This window comes from Fusarium phalaenopsidis (genome assembly GCF_050370095.1).
Source record: "Fusarium phalaenopsidis strain FUZ10S chromosome Unknown contig_32286, whole genome shotgun sequence".
In the NCBI taxonomy this organism is placed as follows: Eukaryota; Fungi; Ascomycota; class Sordariomycetes; order Hypocreales; family Nectriaceae; genus Fusarium; species Fusarium phalaenopsidis.
In genome coordinates this window covers 613,683-633,132 of record NW_028145413.1, presented here as the reverse complement: position 1 = coordinate 633,132, position 19,450 = coordinate 613,683, and the positions used below count along the sequence as shown (strand labels likewise).

Below are 19,450 nucleotides of genomic sequence, written 5' to 3'. Positions count from 1 at the left end.
TCAACTTTTATGGTCACATACACAATCATACAATGCAAATATCAAGGAAAACGCTTGCTATGCCAACAAAATCCTGGCCCCATCCTCAAGCTCCATCACATCATCTGCCCTCATTGCCTTGCCACCCCAAATAACAGTCCCAGTCCCGTCGATGGCAAAAGCGCCAGCCTCTTGCCATTTGTTCCCCATGACCGTCAAGGGCCCATCCTCGTCTTCGTCGTCGTCATCCAATGCGGCGACCTTCTTTGGGGCCTTCTTGTCCTCGAGGCCTTTCCTCTGGATGGCTCCGGCCACCTTCTCCCCTAGCCACCCCGTCTCCTTCCAGCCCTGGACCTGGGTGGTAGGGTTAAAGAGATACCACATGCCGCCGGTACCCAGTCCCCAGGCTGCGTACAGGGCTCTGTCCTCGTCGATGACGACGCGGACGCCCCAGGAGCCGCCGAGGAGGGATACCCACTTCTGGGTGGCCTGCTCTGAGGCATGCGAGACGGCTATGCAGGTGAGGGCGTCACCGTAGCGGTTCGACAGAGTACGCAAGTTGATGAATGTCTTTTGTGCGACTTTTTTTAACATGTCAGCTGATGATTTATAACGGCTCGTGAGTGAAATGAAAGAATGTCGTGCAGAGACAGAAAAAGTAAAGGTGCAGCATCGACGTGGGGAACTGGGAGATTTGACCACATACACGCGCAGCCAACGCAGCGCAGAAAGACGAGCAGCGTCCTCCTCCTGCCGCCGAGCACGATCCTCCTCTCCCTGTCGACGGGCGCCTTGTCCCCGATGCCCGGCACGCGACCTACGGCCACAGACGGGGGCGGAGGGTTCAGCCAAGGCTGGACAGTGAGCGGCAGAGATCGGATCGACATCCAGGATCCCCAGCTTTGGGGGGTCTGATCATCCTGGTTTGACTTGGACGATGACTTTTCTGCCTGCTGCTGAAAGTCAAGGATGTCACTGGGGATGCCGGCCTTTTTGAGGGCCAGCTTTGTTGTGAGGCTGGAGAGCATTGGATCGGCTGAAGAGTAAGAAGGGAAAAAAAGGACAGAGTGATACAAGGACAGGGGTAAAGAGATACAGGGGGGTGACAGGTTGAACAAGTCAGCTTTGCAGTTGCGGCTCGGGCCGAGGATGACAAGGGGTGGGAGATCAGCGGCAATTGATTCAAGAGAAAAGAAAGACAGAGAGAGAGAGAGATTGTAATTAGATCACATCATGGCCCTGGTGTTGAAGACGTGGAGTTGAGGCTGCGGGTGTTGTGAAACTTCCGGGGGCCGCTAGTGAGGAATGGGGGCTTGCGCACGAGCCTGGGCATGGCCTTGCAGTTGATGGTTTAATATGAAGAGGAGAGTTTTTACGAGCAATGGGGGGGAAAGCTATTTAAGAAGATGACATGCTTGGGTAGTCAGGGCGCATGTACCAGTGGCCGGCCGTGTTGCCAAGTCTCGAGCCTTGGTGATCGTATAAGCACTCAGTAGTGACAACGATATAATCGACTTGGCCTAGTTCACCTATACAGAACCTCCAATTGAGTATCACTCATCCCATCATTCGATCCCCTAGAGACGACAGCCAGCGTTAGCATACCAGAAACTCGTCATCAGTCACAAGCTTGTACTTGCTCAAGAAGTCCTCGAGGACGCTTGAACATGAACGCACCACTGGCCACGAAGCCGAATTGCCCAAGCGAACGAAAGCCCTAGCGGTATGCTTTCCCAAAAGACGATTCGAAAATGACGCCTCGACCTTGTCTATTCGACCCAATACCAACGACTATCCAAGTGGACGAGCATTGGTCTCGCTCTGCTGAGAGACGGAGACATGATCGCACCAGCGACAGTCCTGTAGAGCATCATCCACAAACGGTCTCAAGTTGTGGAATCTGCATATGGATGGACGAGACTTGTCAAGGCTGTTGGGTGTATAGGTCACTGAGGAGACTTGGGATAGTTGATGCTGCTGGTTGGAATCGAGGTAGGTGCCAGAAGTCGAACCCACAGGGCCCGTTGAGTAGCCCTGGACGGTGACGGCTTGAGACTCATGAATCACATAGCAGTAATCGGGGACCGAATTTAGGAACCAGGCCTTGACATATGCCATAACGCTGCGGATTGCCTAGGTCCTAACTAAGACTAACATGTAAGTATCTCATTTATCGCCTAGTGGGAACTGTCGCCTGTGTCAGGTAGGTACAGGCAACAGAGGGTTTTACACCAGGAGACTAGCTCGCTGTTGGTACTAGAGGTCGGTCATTGATTCACGCTGTTCAATGTCGAAACTGCGGTCAACGCAACGACCAGGGAGTGGGTATTGGGAAGACCACCGTCCAGGCCTTAGAGGGTGAGGACGACCTTCGAGGGGCACTCAAGAGGCCAAAGAGGTTCCGCTCAGTGTCAGAAGCCTCTTCAGAATCCTCGAGTTTTGGGGCATGGGCGTCGGAACCTGGATGGCTTCAACAACCACACGCAATGTGGCGGAGAACCTGGTTGACCGCATCTTGGAGTGGTGTATGGGGCGACCAGCCGGGTCCTCACAAGGAACAAAGAGGTCTGGTCTCTAAGGGTTCCAGCTAAACAACGAAGAAGCTGAGTATGATGATAGAGATTGACTGTTTGGTCTAAGGTGTAGTTGGTCGATCAAGTCTAAGTAGCAGTCAATGACCCCAGGCTTGCACACAGGTCAGAGCCTGTTCAAACGAAAAATGAGTGAGTCGACAACAATCTCTTTGCCATGGAAGCATACTTAAGGCCCTCACTTACCATAGTCAGGGTGCAAAAAGAGAATATCGGATAGTCGTGGTGACGAACAATCCGTAGGGACATATTCACTCACCCAAAACCTCAAAAAGGAGAATGTCATTAACAAAAAGAAAAAGACGAAAAAAATAAATAAATAAATAAATAAAAAGAGAACAAATCAGCAAAAAAAGAATCTCAATCATTTTTATAGGAATAGCCCGATGCGGGGGTCGAACCCGCAACCTTGAGATGTGTGTACTCGTAAGAGTCTCACGCTCTACCGATTGAGCTAACCGGGCGGGACGCCTGTTTGGTGAGGGTTGGGGGTCTCACGATCGTCTTGTGAGGGGGGTAGTGATGGACTCGTTGGTGTTGAGAAGGTGGTGATGCATTCATATCTACTTCTCTCGGCCTGTGCATCTTGTGATTTCAACACCATCCTGTATATGTCAGTGGAAGAATCTTGGGAGCTACATAGCATACTCACTGGGATACCCGTCGGCTCAAAGCTGTTGATCAACTGACTCTCATACACCAGATTCGGATCTCCCTCCGCCTCATCCAACGTCTCCTCTCCCTCTCTCTTCTCATACTGCTTAGTAGTCTTATCAGAGAATCCACCCGCGCTCTTTGATCCAGCCCTCTTCTCCTCGACGCTGCTCCGCACGTAGGCCAGATACGGCGGGTTACCCGGCTTGATGACGTTGTCAGCCGCAAGGACGGTGCCCGGTCCCACGAGGCGGAGACGCTCGCAGAGCTTGAGGTCGCTGAGGTAGGCGGGCTTGTAGTGGTCTAGGAACATGAGGTCGATCTTGGTGAGGGTGCCGTCGGTGTGCAGGCGCGAGAGGGACTTGTCGCTGGGACCGACGATTACGCTGGCGACAGAGCGTAGGCCCGCGAGGTCGATGAGTGAGGTGATGACGGCGGCAAACTCGGGGTTCCGCTCGAGGGAATAGTAGTGTGAACCACCTGAGGAACGCACGGCGTCGGCAAAGAGAAGAGTCGAGTAACCCACGTAACCACCAAGTTCAACCTGTAGACGCACGTTCAGATGCCTTCAGATAAGATCTGCCCTGTCTCAGCTTACCATGACCTTGGGCTTCACCTCAGCAATCAAGTCCGTAACAATCTTGCCCTTGTCCTCGCCAACATTCATGAGATACTTCTTTGTGCGAGCAAACTCATCGATGGCCTGCAGAATGCGTTTAGGCGAGCCACGCAGTTCATCAATGTCGTCTCGACCATAGACATAGTGCAGAAGCTCAATCTCTCGACCATCGTCGAAAAAGACAGTGTCTTCCTGCTCAACATACGCCTTGGATTCGTCAAACTGAGGCATCGTTTCTTTGTTCAAGGTTCAATCGTTGCAGCGTGAATGTTTGTGATGTTCTGAGTGCCCTTTTATCCGTACAGTAACACAAGAAACAGATCGCGTCACTCAGTGTACCCGTCATTCATTCATTCCCGTCCTTTTATATCCTTCTCTCCCTCGACTCTTCTCCACACACGGAATCCCCATTCCGGGGAGCGGCTTTCTCCCCGGCGGGCGGGCACGGCATCGGGTGGGGGTTGTTGACGCCGAAGGGAGGAGAAGGGAGACGGGAGACGACAGACGGGAGCTTCCGATGACGCGCACATGCCCGAGTCGTCCAAGTTTGGCGTCATGGTGTGTAACTCGAGTTAGACTGTCAAAGAGTTGGTGGTTACTCGTCTTGGAATAGAAAGGACCCCTACTGTCAGGTAAGGTCAGATCAGATCAGTCACGTTCGCAACAAGTCTTATTAACTCCCAAACCTTTCCCATAAATGTATGCCCTAACAATTACTGTCTCCCCAAATGTTTGTCTCCCTTTCCAGAATGTCGTCGCAAAACCAGCAAACAATTTCTCCATTCCCTGGCCAAGCAACCCTTGTAGAACCGATCTCCGTATACCCCAACCCTGCACCGAACGAACCTGCCCAAAAGCACGCAACGCAAACGAGAGACGCGAAGGAAAATGAACACCGAAACAGTCCTGACCCTGTATCCACCTTGAACCCCAAGAAATGCCCTTGTTTTATCTCCTTTTTTTTTGTGTCGTTTTTGGGTCTTGTGTGTTTTTGTCGTATATAAACACCCGCGTTTTCGCTTGCCGAGTAAAGGATTGGTGATCCGTATAATCCCTTTCATCCCAGAACCTTTGTGTGTTGGCGCCGACAAATCAAATACCTCCCATCGTCAAGGAGACTCCGAGACCGTCGTTCCGGCTATGCTTGCTTGCTTGCTCGCACTCGCCGCAGACGATTCGCAGACTTGTCGTTGGTCGATAAACAGCGTGAACGCCTCAAGCTCCGCTCCCTTGGGTATCCGTCGTTGCCGTCGGGACGCTGAGCCGTCCCGCCACAATCATGATGAGCGCCCCAGGCCGTAGCCTTCCCAAAGAACTTCGTCCAAACATGTTTTCGAAAGCGTCCCTTCCTGCCCGTCCATCCATCCATACTAGACACACCTCTTTTTCCTTGTCCATCCGCTGCTGAACGCAAGGTCGGCATCCCTAAACAACGGACGCCCCATTGTGATGATCAAATGCAACTCCCATTTCACCAGTCCAAGCCCTTCAGCCGAAAAAAGAAACAAATGACAACTCCTCTGTCGATGCCGTTCCTTCAACACCTGTGACCTCAATGGAACCACCCAGCTCTAGCCAGATCCGAGTAGTCTTGCGTGTTTGCCGTTCCCCATTCATTGCCAGAGTGCCCCCAACATGAAAATCAGGAGCCGTAAAAGAGCTGCAGAGACACCGTCCCTGTCCCTGTCACAACTCAAATGTACCAACCTCGATGCATCTTTTACCTCAAGCGCCATTCCCTATGCAACTGTCAACGCCCATGCCTATCAACACGCCCGAAACCGTCCCTCAGATTCTAACCCCAGACACTAGCCGGGGCACCGAGGCCCGAAGACTGGCCCCAGACGCCGTTGCCACGGCCCCAGCCGCCAGGGGAGGCGAGGGGAGTGGTCGACCGCTTGGAGGAAGCTGTGGTCGCGGGTGTGCCCGAGGGACGGGTGCCGATGGGAGCAACAGAGGCTCCAGACTGGCTGGGCTTAGATCCAGGGGCGAGATCGCGCGAGGGGGATCCGCCGGTTGGGCTGGAGGTACTGGTTCGGCTCTGAGGTCCAACCGCGTTGTCAAAGACCCGGTTCGTGGGCCCAGAGGTCTGGGGGCTGGCTGTGCTCTGGGGGCGAGAGGCCGGCTCGGCGGGAGGGCCGTGGGCGTCGCCAGTAGAGCCTGGGGTACCGGCATCACCAGCAGGAGGGGCGCGGCCGATGTTGTCAAAGGCCAAGGGCGAGTGTCCACGGATGCTAGATGGTCCGCTAGGGCCAGGGGCGCCAGTGCGGACGTTACCAGTCTCGTCAACATATCCGGCCTTTTCAGCGAACGGTCCCTCGCCATACAAGGCGCTGCGCTGGCGGGCGATCAAGTCCCGAGTCTCCTCCTCAGACATGTGCTTGTTGCCCGGGAGGGTCAACTCGGAAAGGACGGCTACGTAGAAAAGCTGTTAGCCCAAGCTCAACAAACTCGACGCGGATTACATGTGTGCTGTTCGGGAGAAGCGAGTGAAGAAGAAAGAAAACATGAGCGGCGTCCGGCCAACAATCATCGGCCGCCCATGACCACAATTTTTTTCTATTTGGCATCTTCTTTTGGTTTTGCGATAGTAGGAATGTGCTATACAGTAGAGGGTGGCCTACTTCGCTGGTATTGCTGCTCAGTGTGCAGGTTTCGAAGCTCTCGCTCCCGCTGAGCTGCCATCCTTCTCTTCGCCTGCATGACCTGCTCTGCCTCGTTGGAGCCTCGCGAGGGCTGGTGACGCTGGTTGGCGTAGAAGTTCTGGAGGTTGGGTCCCTGGGAACCTCGGGCGTCGTCAAAGTTGTTAACCGAATGAGGGCGAGAGCCGGAGGAGTGGTGGGAGGCGCGCGAGTCTGCATCGGAGGATGGTCAGTTGGGGCGCTCAAGGCGCCCTGCCAGTCCCAGCCTACTCACCAAGGTCTTGGGAGGATGCTGGCAGGGCAAAACGGTGTGGATCAGAAAACTCACGTCGGCCGCCCATTCCATAGCCCTTGCCAGACTTTTGCAAGTTTTCATAAGCTCGGTCGACCTCTGGGAGGGAGGATTAGTTCCTGTGCGAGACGCACAACTCGTCAAGTCCGAGTTCTCTCCAATTTCTGATTCGGGTCGGCCACCCGACAACAAAGTGACCGTCACAAAAGACGCCAACAGAAACCGGAGGGAACAAGACCGACGTTGTTGATGGAGAACATACCGTCGAACTGATACGAGAAGGCGTAGTCGTCCTGGGGCTGAGGTCCACTGGCGCCTGAGCGGATGAGCGAGTTAATGGGCATCCTGGGATCGGAAGGCGTTCGCATTCCATCCGTACCTGCACGAACGGGAGTGGTCGAGCCCTGGTGCTCCCAGTTGTTCTGGGTCGAAGCCGACCACTGCGGGTTGTCGTAGTAGGACATGTTGTAGAATTTCGGATTCGAGTGGGAAAAACCGGGACGGTATCGGTTCGAAGATTCTTCAAATCTCGCAACGAAAGAGTCTAGCGACGACAATGACGGGTTAGCCCGATGAAATCGACAAATCGATAGACGGCAGTTCGCGATGACCAGGTGCAGCGCGAAGCAACGAGGGCGCCGGGACACAAGACAATGAGGGACGGTGGTGGAGGAAAATTGCCGCCGTGGCCGACGTCAGGATGCGATGCATCAGCCATCTGAGACAGGCTCCATCGAGAACCACCAAGCCCTCAGGACCCCCTCGTCGCAACACGTTGACAAACCGCTGGCGACACTGTGCGTCAAATCATCGACTCACCCTATGCGGCAGGATATTTCGTCGTCGAGTGGTGCAGCTTCGTTCGCGGGAAGAGAGCGCAGGGGTGAATGGCCACGGGCCGCGCGAGTCGGGAATAAACCACGAAAGGGTTCGGGGAGGCGGAAAAGGCACGAAGCTTGGTCGCAAGAGCTGGTGACAAGACGGCGAACCAGGACGACTCGAGGCGAAAACCGCTGCAGAGCAGACGGAAAGTCTAATAGAGAAAAAGAGGGAGACGGAGACGGAGAGGAGGAAGAGGGAAAAAGAAAGAAGAGGCCGAAGATGGTGGTGAACAAGTTGTCAACGGACAAGGCGTGATGGGGGGAGGAAAAACCCAGGGCCTGGTGCTGGGCTGGTGGGAAAGGAGAAGGAGCCAGGCCCAAAAGTCATCAATCAAATCAGGTAGTCACGTCGTGGGGAGTGGGCACAGGTCGGCAACGCTTGGGGCGCGCAGTTGGCAGGTGCCAGGTGCAAGGCGCTGTCGAAGACTGCAGGTACTTGGTGAGGTTGTACCTTGCCCTGGTGGTCCAACGCTCCCTCTTAGGATGTCAGGTCGGTCGAGTGCCCTGAAGTGACCATTACAGGGCCTGCCCGACGCTCAAATAGTGGGTGCAATTTACCGCAAGACACCTGGAGGTGGCCTCTCTTGGTGATGGCTCGCCCACCTAGGTAGGGGAGAGAGGTACCTACTCCACTCGTACCTCGTTCCGTAGAACAGGGAGAGGCAGGAGGCAAGAAAGGGTGCTTGTACTGGGTACAGCTGCTGGGCCCTTCCTCGAGATGCGGACACTGAGACCTCCGGGAAGGAGAACTCGAGACATGCATCCAGGCTGCGCCTTCCCCTTTACTAAGAACTGGATCTACCTCCTGCCCATGTTGAATTTCTCCTCGCCTTGTGCCTCGTCTCCCCATGCCCTGCCATTTTCTAGAACACAACCGATCTTCTTCACCTTGCGCAACCATCTGCAGCTTGGATGTCTCTGCTACTTCGTCCGCCCCCGGCCCTGCCCGCCCGTTGTCCGTTGAACGCCCAGACGCCCGCCCCAATCCGTTTTTGATTTGATAACCGGGCTAATGACGGACACTGAAATGACGACGTGTGGGGGGTGCCTCTTCTTGGCCCTTTTGCCAGCAACACAACGCTCTGCGCTCCACGCTCCACGATGCCAGTTGACGGCGGGTGGGTTGCCAGTGCAGCCGGGGAATGAGAACACTGTGCGAATACATTGTGTCCTTTGGGTGTGAATGCGAAACCATTCGGCGATGGGGATATCATCAGCCCGAAGGTCGTAGACGGCTACGCACGTCAGTTCACCAATGTTGATCTCCCACTCCTTCTTGATTGACTAATTCATGACATGCAGACTCCCTTGACGGGTTTTTCTTCTTCAATGTCCTGTCCTGCGTCTGGGCCTCGGCCGAAGTAGCTCGCGCCATTCACGACCCTGCAACGCTTGCAACGCTCCTCGAATCCTAGGATGCCCTTGGCCTCTTACTGCTCCATGCTCGCACGAGACTCAGACCCAGTCCTCGCAACACTTAGGACACTCTTTAATGCTTCCATCCTTGAGTCTGGCTTCCCGGTGCACGGTTCAGGCATCGCAAACCGTTCCATGCAGCCCAATTGTCTTTCGACCGCGACCCAAGGACAGACGTGCATCTTGAATCGATCAGCAACCAACATCAGCAATCCTCATCATTGATGACCACCTCTGAGAATCCCACATTCGATAGCATCATGCAACCTGCCGTTGCCACCACAGGCAGCCTTGCCAACTGCTGTCTGCAGCCGCTGCATTGTTCAGCTACCAACAGGGACACCTTACGGCATATTGCACCGGGTTAATTTATCAGTATTGGCTCGTTACACCGTCCGCTGTAATAGGACGTCATGTTCCCACTCCCGGTGCCTCGTCCTCCTTTCCTGTCTTTTCAACTCGTCGGTTTTGTTGTCCTTTCAACTTTAACAATGGGCCATCATCTGGATGATGTGGGGACCAAATTACATTGACGACTCTCGTGTCCTAGCGGCATCCCCCCTTTTCCCAGCGCCACGGGTTTGATTGTGCTGGATCTGGGGGTTTTTAAGCGGGGACGGTCTTGTATGCCGGCTTGTTCTCGTTCAATTCGCGGTTTCTATCACCGTGAGCCGACCATCGTGTCGTTGACTGGCGTCGGTGCTTCGTCGCCATACTGCCATGCGGCCGATTGCTGCAACCTTCAGGTTCATCACCTTCTTGAAACAGGGCACTGTGCGCCCGTGATGCGATGCGCTGCGCGATTCCTTCGCCTGCAATTCCTGCTCTCTCATGGACTTCTCCTCCTTAGCCGCATTTGATGTCCGGTAAAGAGATCAATTCCGCGAAAGTCTGCCTCGGTGTCGAACTGTGCCGCACCGCCTTCTCCTGGTATCGGCTAACACGCCCGGGCTTGATGCTGACTCGTGCCTGGTGCCCGTTGAACCCCAGACCAGGACCTTGAAGCCGTATCACATCGTATGGAACTCCTAAGGCGCTGTTCATCATGATATGCCTGATGGACCCAGCGCGTTAAATGGCATGCATGGCCTAGGATACCACGCCTCGAACTTCGCAGCAAGGGTCCAGCTACCGCAATCAATCATGTCACCTGCCTGCTACATAGCCATTCTGCGCTTGTCATCTTGCCTGGGCTCTCACCCGCAAGACGGACCGCGGTCCCTGCGACATCAAGCTTGCAGCTGCAAAATGGACAGCGCATAGCATCACTTTATCGGCACTCCGTTCAGACGTTCCGGAACGGCCAACTCACATGCAGAACGCCAGCTACCTCATACCATGCCGGGAGCTGGAATTGGCAACAGTGTCCGGGTTTTCTCTCTCAATCTTATCAACCACGGAGGATCGTGTTCGGGCCGTTATCTGGCCCTCTCATGAATACCTGAAGACCATACGCAGGTAACCTCCGCCCTCCAGCTACAGCGGCTGCTCACATGGGTCGATTCTCAACGATCCCTGACAACGTGAGCAACAAGCCAAGCCTGGCAAATACAATTACACTTTTTCATCTGTATTCTGGATGCAAAGTGCGGCTCATCCAAAACCTTTCACGCTCAAAGTCCACATTGAGCATTGCGTCCGGGCGGCACGTTGCCAAGTATCAGCCTCCGTGTCTAAGTACAGTACAGTACGGAGTAGGCACCCCGACTTTTTCCCGATGACCGGCTACTACATTTACATCGATTTTTGTACGCAGTCAGTGCCTCAGCCAGCCACGATAACTTGTAACTTGGCGACGAGATATTTACGAAGATTAGTTCTCTGAGAAGATGTTCATACTGTAGCTACAGTATTCAAGCTAGCGTAACCTCTCATTACCCACATCGCGACCTATCCGTCAGGTTGTCGGCATAGTGTCCCCATCACATCGGTGGTGCTCTCATAGCTATCTCTTGAGGTCGACATCATGGATTACTTCCAAAGTGCACAGCCATGTGCAAGTTCTCACCTTGGTAGGTTCCTCTCTTCTCCTGCTGCAGCTGCTCATGCTGCTGACACGATCCTCAGCTACCATTCGGGGTGACAGGGGTATCAATGGGCGGACCCGGATGGATGGACCGACCGAGGGTCCACCCATTCCTCGCAGCCTCCATCTCTTCGGTCGCTCGCTCTTTAAGATTGACGACTTGGTCCCTTGAATCGTCTTGTTGAAGTGATGCTTGAGCGGCGGGCCGAGCTGTCTGAGCTTGTCGGGGGTTTTTGCACCCGTGTTTAGCAAAACGAGCTTCGTTACAACTCGCCCCGACTCGAAAATACAAATGTCGGGATTTGGAGTGCATCTGATCCACCCTACTGCATCCCCTCAAGAAAGGTACCAGTACAGTGCTGCCATCGGGAGGCCCATGTCGCCCAGTCAGCCGAGTCACTTTTACCCAGGCGATATTGGGCAAAATATGGCCATCCAGACCTCCCACCCTCGTAGGGACTGATAAGTTCGTGTCTTTGTAATCACCGGCTAATATCCCGCAGTCCCAATTTCCCCGGACTAGTTTCGTTTCCATCATTGGCCAGGTAGGAAAACCGCATGCTGAACTCGTCACCATCTGTCACCCATGTAGCGCGCCGGTTGGCGCTCTGATTTGATGGTTCTCGTCTCTGGCACTTGATGGCACCTTGATGCCTAGACGGTAGAAGAATCAGGGCGATCGGAGAGGTGGAAGGTATCCTCGTGGTGGTTTGGGCCACACTTGGATGAGGCGTGCGTTGGTCGGGACAATGACGACATGGCACTCTTTCTTGTCTTGAAAGTGGAGTATATGAGTAAGTAGTGGCTGTACTCGCATGTATCTTGCAGAAACAGTTTGGTGATTGTTGGTAGTTGTCTTGGTTGCCTTGTTTTCAGAGAGGGCTATCCGCGATGCCCGTCCAGCTACTTGGATCACACCTTTTAATATTCTAGAACATTTACATTATGTAAGTGACTAAATACACTTTTAGAATAGATATTAAAACAATATTGGGGGAAAAACTTCAGGAACAGCAAAAAATCGCGGAACCGTCGCCGTGGTGTAGGGTATGAATACCATTGATCAGGTGTTGCACGTATTCTAGGCCCGCGAGATCAGACACATAATTAGATGTGAGATACAATGCGGGTGCATTGATACATTAGACATTTATGTTGTTTGTCGTTATACGGAGTCCAGATCCTGCCTGTGAGGTTGGTTTAAGCTTAAATGAATATTATAGCAAAGTTGTGCAAGCAGCTTGCTGAGGTGAAATAGTTTCTCACCCAAATATCATTGCTTCGAAGTGGGTGAATCAAGAAGTTATACGCTTAATTAAGAAAGCCTCCATGGAGGGAAAGAGAGCTACACCTTAATGCTTCGTGTCATAGGCGAGTAGATACCACACCAAGCTTGACTAAAGGAAGGAAATAGACACTGCTTTGCTCCTATGGAAACCCATGTTCCATCAAATAGCAATTTTGACCCCTGAAGAAAATACCTAACATCTTTCTATCCCCGGAACCCTGGCACCAGGCCGTTCTTCTGGAGGCTGCATGCGCACCTGAGTAATGTTTCGCGGTTCAACCACAAGGAGCTTTCAATAGGATCCCGTCCCTAAACGAAGAAGAAAGCATACCTCCTTGTCCTCCTTTTCGAAACCAAAAATATGTGGTAAGGTGTGGCCTGCCTCATCTTGTGGCCCATACACAAAGATGATGGAGGCAAGGCCACTAGGAGGCCTTCGCTGAGGCGGTCATCGCACTGCCCTTCTTCGTAGAGGGCGAGCTCTTTTGGGAGGGCTAAAATGTGATTGAATTGTCAGAAACTCGTGTTGCAAGTTGACCGAAAGGGGTGCGTACTGGACTGGGAGGGTGAGGAGCGACTTGGTCTTGGGCCCATGCACCGGCGTGAGCGACAATGTCGTTTTGTGTCTTTTTCTTGATGTGCTGGACAGGATCAAGAGCCATTGTAGTGTGTTGAGAACAGAAACAAGTAAGGCTAGCTTGTAATGGAAGAAAGTAAAACAGCTGAAACTGAGAGGCAGTGAGAATGAAGCTTGGGATGCAGTTTGCCGTCTCCGCGATGGCCTGCCCTTTAAATACAAAACATCCTTCAGGCTCCCGGAGAGTCCGTAAAAAGACTACGAAAACTCCTGTCTGCTATATTTCCGGTGAAACAAATCTGATTCACACCGGAGGAAGGCCTGCTCACCCAGGCTCGTATTGAGAGTAGATCCTCCAGCCTCCGTTGCCTTGGGCACAAATCCAGCCTCTCCGATGAAGAAGATATTGATGACTACCAAAATTGCCGCCCGAATGGTCCTCTAGAAGATATAGCCAAGGAGATGGCTTGAAACAGCCCAAAATTAGACTCAAACTCGGCCCATGTCTTGTTGAGGAGCTGCTTCAAACGGTATAGACGGTTTCTCTTTCCCTGAGTAAGGCTTGTTGGAGGATAAGACAGAGATGAGTTTGAAACGTCCAGAATAATGCGGAGATTACTCGGGTAGACGGGGAGAGACGTGAGTGGTGAAGGAGGAGGGAAACTAAGACATGGAGTTGGCTGGCTGGCCTGATGACCAGACAGACATTTCCTGGGCTGAACAACCAACCAGCCAGATACAGACAAGGACATTCTAAATTATCATGACTTTTTGAGCTAGACATGCTCCTCTAACCTGGTCTTAGGTACCCTCGGAACTTGCATAGATTCTGGGCTGATGTTGAATCAGTAAATGCCGAGACTGGTGGCTTCCCGGCGAGACATTTTGTAACATGGCGGGAGCGGTAGAACGAATGAAGAACAAGAAACCTGTCTTGGAGCTGTCTCTGGCGTTAGGATTCGTCAATGAACGAAGAAAGGTGAGGCTGGGACTCGAAGATAGGCAATCAGCTTCTGCTGCCCGGAATCAGATCATGATGCATGACCCAACCTCGGGCTGCTTAGAGTTGTCTTGTCTTAGTTTTGACTCTATGGCTTGGATGCTCGATCCCAAGTGGTGACGATGCTGGCACCCACAGGCCCGTTCACCGGATCTGTGTCCAAGAACGGCGCCTCAGCTTGGCTCGGCTCAAGCCTGCGTCTGGCCTCATCTCATGGAATGCTGACAGGATATTGCTTGGTTGTTCCAAACCTTGGGCTGTCACTCGCTAAGAAGGGATCTTGGTCCTCCAATCAATGCTTCGGTTGATAAACTGTGCTTGGAGAATAGTGGCCGATCGCGGAGACTGAGGGCGTCAAATGTTGTAAGCGACTCGAGAGAGGATCTTGGTTATTGTTCCATCAAACGCCCTGCCCTCCTACCGAATGAAAGCCGGCCATGTACCTGCTCGACTCTAAGTGGTCTTGCCTATTTAGCTGTACTAGGTGCTCCCTGTGTTGTAAATCAACGTCCTACTGTTACATAAGGAAACCTGTCTATCCTCGAACTTTCAGCCCAAGAGATTTCGACCATCGAGAGAGCGATGAGAATAGCCACTTGTAAAGCGGGAGTGATATTTATGGTTATTATTGCTGCATTATGTGCCATGGTGTTGAGTGATCCCAATTATATCCAAACCGAGTCTTTTCTTCATCCTCAAGTTGGGATGGAACCGTCACACTTGCCCTTCACCTCATTGCCATCCTTGCCAGTTAGACCATCAAAGTACGCCAGCAAAGTCTCAACAGGTACCATTTCCATCAGCCCCAGGTCTGGATTCGATGACTTCAACGGCTTGCCACCAAACAGAACTCGCACATAATATCCAGGTTCGCCACTTGAGCTGCTCTCATCCCTTGACTTGGAAGAACCCTTCTTGTACAGCTCGAATACGATCTCACTGCCCATGCCGGGCCAGACCATAACATCGATCTGGAGGATGCTCAGGACTCGGCTCATGGGGCCGTCGTGAGCAAAGTTGTGCAAGTAGAGCGTTTCTCTGTTGCCAGCCATGACTCCGCGCAGATGACTTGCTAGCTCGGCAATCCAAACGCCGTACGATGTAAACGAGGCGGCGAGAGATGCAGGGGCGTCGCGGTACATTTGTGAATACTCCCACTGGCCCATGCGGTAGACGGCTTCTGCGAGCTCTTGATCAACGCAAGTTGAAGAGTTCTTGCCATTAACGAGCTTGCATGGCAGGGGCTTGTCGTGGCATTGTCGGGCAGACAAGTTATCATAGTAGTGGTCGAAGCTGACATGAAAGCTCTGATCGTCTTTGGGAACACCTGAAATATCGTCCAACGTATCGAAAAGACTCTGGCCTTCAGTCAAGTGCTTCTGCCACTCACGGTTGGATGTTGACATGATGGCATTGGTCAGCTTCTTTCCAACGGCGCAGCTGTACCGGGGTTCCAGACTGTCGATGTCTGCTTGCTGGATAAGCAGAGGGACAGAGTCTGTTGTTTGCCACATGCCGTTGAGGAACATGCCGGCGACTTGGCTTGTGATTTGGTTGTTGGTGACTCTGAACTTGACCTTGCTGCGCCAGTCTTCATCACGACCTGGGATAAAGTGAAGTAGATCATGATAAACCTCATACAGGTCCTTGCCGTGGACCCAGGAGTCGTCTAGACCTCCGGCGCTGATCTGAGGGAACTGGCATGATCCAACGAATCCGTATGGGGTGAAAGGGTTGATATCGGAGGTGAAGCCTGACCAATATCCTTGAGCGGGGGGGTTGTGCCCCTCGTCGAAAGGTTTGCCAAAGTAGTATAGACCTTGATTGTTGCAGTCCCATCGGTATGATTCGACAGGGAAAGCGTTGGCTGCATATGGCGTGCGCTTGTGATGTCTTTGAATCTGGAGATAGCTGTTGAGAATCAAATAACTCGTTTGAGAAAACCCCAAGTTTGACTTACCACCTCGACATATATTAATTCATGATCATCAGAAGGCTTCACATACTCCTTTTTGCGTGCATGAGGCATGTTGCACCAGTTGTAAACGCCATACTTGTCATCAGGCGTATGTGAAGTGTTGTATATGAAGCCGTAAATTCCCTCACCGTGAACCACGCCGGTGAGGTTATTTATTTGGTTACTGCTTGGAGGGTACCACTTGGGGTCGACGGCCTGGGTGACGACCCCCGAGGAAGCCGTCAGGATGGCCAGAAGGCCGCTTTTGGGCAGAGACGACATGTTGATGTACTGGCTCATGCAGTAGAAGGCTCCGGCTAGAACGACGGCCGTGAGAGCAACACGACGGAGCTGAAATCTGGGAAAGAAGAGCGCCATTTCTGGACGGGGGGAGATGGAGCCTTTGATGTTCGAGCTCGACCTCCTTTACTGTTTTGGCGAAGTTGAAATTAGCCGTTGTATTTGGTATGCACGTGGGCGATATGATTGGACGGGGCACTGCTGAGAAATGGGTCTCTGTCCGGATAGCCCTTGTAGGACGCGCAACGTTTGTTCTTTGGCAACCTTGAGTGGACTACAAGCAAATGTGAAGCGTTACATTGTAGTTTTTCTCCGTTGTTTGTGATACCAAATAGTGATGGCTTCAATGGAGAAATTCTCATTCATGCATTGTCAGAGATCAGCCCCTTAGCGCTCATCCTTGCGCCCCCAATGTTTCACAGATTGACACGCCACCCTGGCAACCATTACGTCAGAGGAGTCAAGCTGGACAAGTCCTAGATATATCAAGGTGAATCTTGGCACTCGCACCTCTAGTATCTGTAGAGTATCTTGTATAGACATTGCCACGATGGAGATTCCTTGGGAAGCTCGTATTCGCCGTGACCCCAAGTTCAACCCCCAAGACAACACTCAAGGTCTACTCCCGATAGCGAGGTTCCTATGGGATTACTCGACTGCTGAGGGTGTCAAGGCTGGATATAAAGCCTTGGGACAGTCACAAAAGGAGAAGTTGAGTGGGTTTCTATCTTCTCTGCAGGGTTCTTCATCGAAACCGGTGAGTAATACCTCCTATCATAACCACAAGAAACACGCATGACGATGGTAATGCTGACCCTCAAGCAGACCTTACCCGAAGAAGAGTTTGTTCACTCTCCACTTCAAGACCCGAAAGGGATTCGTCTCGTTCATGTCGATGTCCAAAATTCGACGCTACGATGCACCCTCCGGACCTATTCGGCCTCTGAAATCCCACCTTATGTCTGCCTCTCGTACGTTTGGGCCGACTTCGGTCCAATGATGAATCGAGGGCGTGACTTTCGCGAGACTGAGCTCGAAGTGCCTATGTTTAGTCACTCAGACAGCGCCGATATTATCCTCAACGATCGTCGATTCTCCATCGGGGCCAACTTACACGCTGCATTGCTTGGCCTCCGACAGTATCTCGATGGCAGACCTATCTGGGTAGATGCCATGTGCATCAACCAAACTGATAGCAACGAGAAGGCTACACAAGTCGCTCGCATGGGGGAGATATACAGTGCTGCGGAAAAGGTCTTCATCTGGCTTGGTCGGAAACACACACAACGAGACACTGCCATGAGGATTCTTAAAGTGTGGCCTTCGTTCCCTGCCAACCCAGACAATGCCAACATCGAGTTCCACGGAAAGAAATACAAGACAGCCAAGGCCTTCTTTGATGCGACTTCAACTGGGTCCGAACTCATATCCTGGATTGGCCTTCTCACGATTGTCACTGAGAGCTGGTGGAGCCGGGTTTGGACGGTGCAAGAGTTTATTCTCTCAAAGGAGTATGCCTTCTTCTATAACGGAGCTCAAGTGCCGACTGAGGATTTCAAGAAGGCAATGGACTGGACTTACTTTGTTGCAGTCAATTGCTCTTCCAAACTCATTCCCTCTTGGGTCACTTTCCAGCCATCCATATTCGACCTCAAACAACACGGGGTGAGACTGAGCTTTCTCGATGTTGCCATGCTTGGAGCAACGAGGATGGCGGGTGATCCGCGAGACAAGGCCTGGGCTTTTCTGGGAATCACTGACCCGGAATCGATTGGCCAACCTGCTCTCAAACCTGATTACGATAACCGGAACATGGGAGACTTTTACATCGATCTTGCTCAACGCCTCCTGCGAGGTGATGCTGGGCTACTTGTGCTTTCACTTGTCAACCACCCCCTTCCCCGTGAATCATACAAGTTCAAGTCCAAGAAGCCAATCGGTAACCGTCTTCTGGACCAGTACAAGGCCAAGAAGCGCTTCCCCCAGCAAGATCCAAAGTTTGCGCCTCCCAAAGAAGACGTCTTTGATGAAGCCCTGCAACCGGAATGGAGTGGCAAAGGCGTGGGCTATCCTAGTTGGGTTCCCAAGATGGCGAGCGCTGTTGCTATGGAACCTATTTTCCTCAGGGAAATGAGAGCTCAGAAGGCACGGGGCAAGGCTCTTCATGATCCTAGTTGGAGGATTTTCCACGCTGCGTCAAAGGTTCAGAGAGGGTTCTCTTTGTCTGCTGACGGGAAAAGACTCTCTGTAGAAGCACATCTGCTGGATACAATCAAAGCTGCGGTTGCACTGCCCAAGACTGAAGAGGATGAGCCGGGCTTCTATCAAGCTTTTCGTTCGTGGTATCCCAAGAAGAGTCGCCTAGCGGATATCCCATATCAACACCAACCTTCCACCCCTGTGCCAAGTGCACTATGTCGAACTCTGCTGATGAACATTTGGCTCACTTCTCATCCTGCACCAGAAGGTTGCGAAGCTCACTTTGCAAACTACCTGGCTCGCATTTCAGGGTCCGCGTCGGGTGTCAAGCATGACCTGCACCTGAAGAAGAAGCCAGATCCAGAAGAGGGAGACATATTTCCTGCAGCCATGAATGACGTTGGGATCGATAGAGTTTTGTTTATAACTGAGAAAGGACACTTGGGTCTTGGCCCAGCAAGGATGGGGGTTGGCGATGCGGTGGGCCTGGTAGCAGGGGCTCATGTACCCCTTGTGTTACGTCAAGGGCCTGAGGGATGGATCTTGGTCGGCGAAACTTACGTGGAAGGAGCCATGGATGGTGAACTTGCTCAGAAACTGGTGTTCCAGAGTGTTGAGATCGTGTAGGTCGGACGAGGAGTTCTGCAACACCACGTTCTTGAGGGATATTTCTCACGACTTTCTTCAACAAACCAGGGGGGCTGGCGCAACGGTAGCGCGTCAGATTCCAGCACACTAGGAATCTCCTGAAGGTTAAGGGTTCAAATCCCTTGTCCCTCACACCCAACTTTCATTTTTGACCTTTTTGCCCCCGTCCACCAACGTTTGCGCGATTTACTACCACACCGTGACCTCTCCCCTCAATTGGTGCCTTCCTTAGACTAGGGTTAGCTTGCTGCCATTGCCCTCTACGTAGGGTAAGTTACATTGACTTAATTCCATACGCTCAGCCTTGTCACCAATTCTGCGAAGGGCAGCTTGCTTTTAACTCAGAACCTACAACTGAACGAAACCTGTACAGTCTAATCC

General features: G+C 52.5%; 5 protein-coding genes and 2 non-coding genes across 7 annotated transcripts; 2 read left to right on the top strand and 5 right to left on the bottom strand.

Annotated features, from left to right (window-relative positions):
- Positions 1-57: 57 nt before the first annotated feature.
- LRP88_02495 (uncharacterized protein) lies at positions 58-1,007 on the bottom strand (the record flags this gene model as incomplete). Its single annotated transcript, XM_083239143.1, has 2 exons — positions 58-491; positions 686-1,007. The coding sequence occupies 2 exons, from the start codon at positions 1,005-1,007 to the stop codon at positions 58-60; spliced, it is 756 nt and encodes a 251-aa protein (XP_083104273.1).
- A 1,943-nt stretch (positions 1,008-2,950) lies between these two features.
- On the bottom strand, positions 2,951-3,034 carry LRP88_02494. The gene has a single exon. It is a non-coding gene; the product is annotated as a tRNA-Lys (tRNA).
- A 99-nt stretch (positions 3,035-3,133) lies between these two features.
- Positions 3,134-4,074, bottom strand: LRP88_02493 (S-adenosyl-L-methionine-dependent methyltransferase; the record flags this gene model as incomplete). The annotated part of the gene is made up of 3 exons (XM_083239142.1): positions 3,134-3,175; positions 3,223-3,768; positions 3,823-4,074. The coding sequence occupies 3 exons, from the start codon at positions 4,072-4,074 to the stop codon at positions 3,134-3,136; spliced, it is 840 nt and encodes a 279-aa protein (XP_083104272.1).
- Positions 4,075-5,638: 1,564 nt separating this feature from the next.
- On the bottom strand, positions 5,639-7,241 carry LRP88_02492 (uncharacterized protein; the record flags this gene model as incomplete). The annotated part of the gene is made up of 5 exons (XM_083239141.1): positions 5,639-6,258; positions 6,468-6,698; positions 6,760-6,876; positions 7,040-7,093; positions 7,157-7,241. The coding sequence occupies 5 exons, from the start codon at positions 7,239-7,241 to the stop codon at positions 5,639-5,641; spliced, it is 1,107 nt and encodes a 368-aa protein (XP_083104271.1).
- Positions 7,242-14,660: 7,419 nt separating this feature from the next.
- Positions 14,661-16,204, bottom strand: LRP88_02491 (histidine phosphatase superfamily; the record flags this gene model as incomplete). The annotated part of the gene is made up of 2 exons (XM_083239140.1): positions 14,661-15,866; positions 15,926-16,204. 2 exons carry the CDS (start codon positions 16,202-16,204, stop codon positions 14,661-14,663), a joined length of 1,485 nt encoding a protein of 494 aa, XP_083104270.1.
- Positions 16,205-16,772: 568 nt separating this feature from the next.
- Positions 16,773-18,525, top strand: LRP88_02490 (heterokaryon incompatibility protein-domain-containing protein; the record flags this gene model as incomplete). Its single annotated transcript, XM_083239139.1, has 3 exons — positions 16,773-16,979; positions 17,048-18,435; positions 18,501-18,525. 3 exons carry the CDS (start codon positions 16,773-16,775, stop codon positions 18,523-18,525), a joined length of 1,620 nt encoding a protein of 539 aa, XP_083104269.1.
- Positions 18,526-19,116: 591 nt separating this feature from the next.
- LRP88_02489 lies at positions 19,117-19,201 on the top strand. Its single transcript has one exon. It is a non-coding gene; the product is annotated as a tRNA-Trp (tRNA).
- The last annotated feature ends 249 nt before the right edge of the window (positions 19,202-19,450 follow it).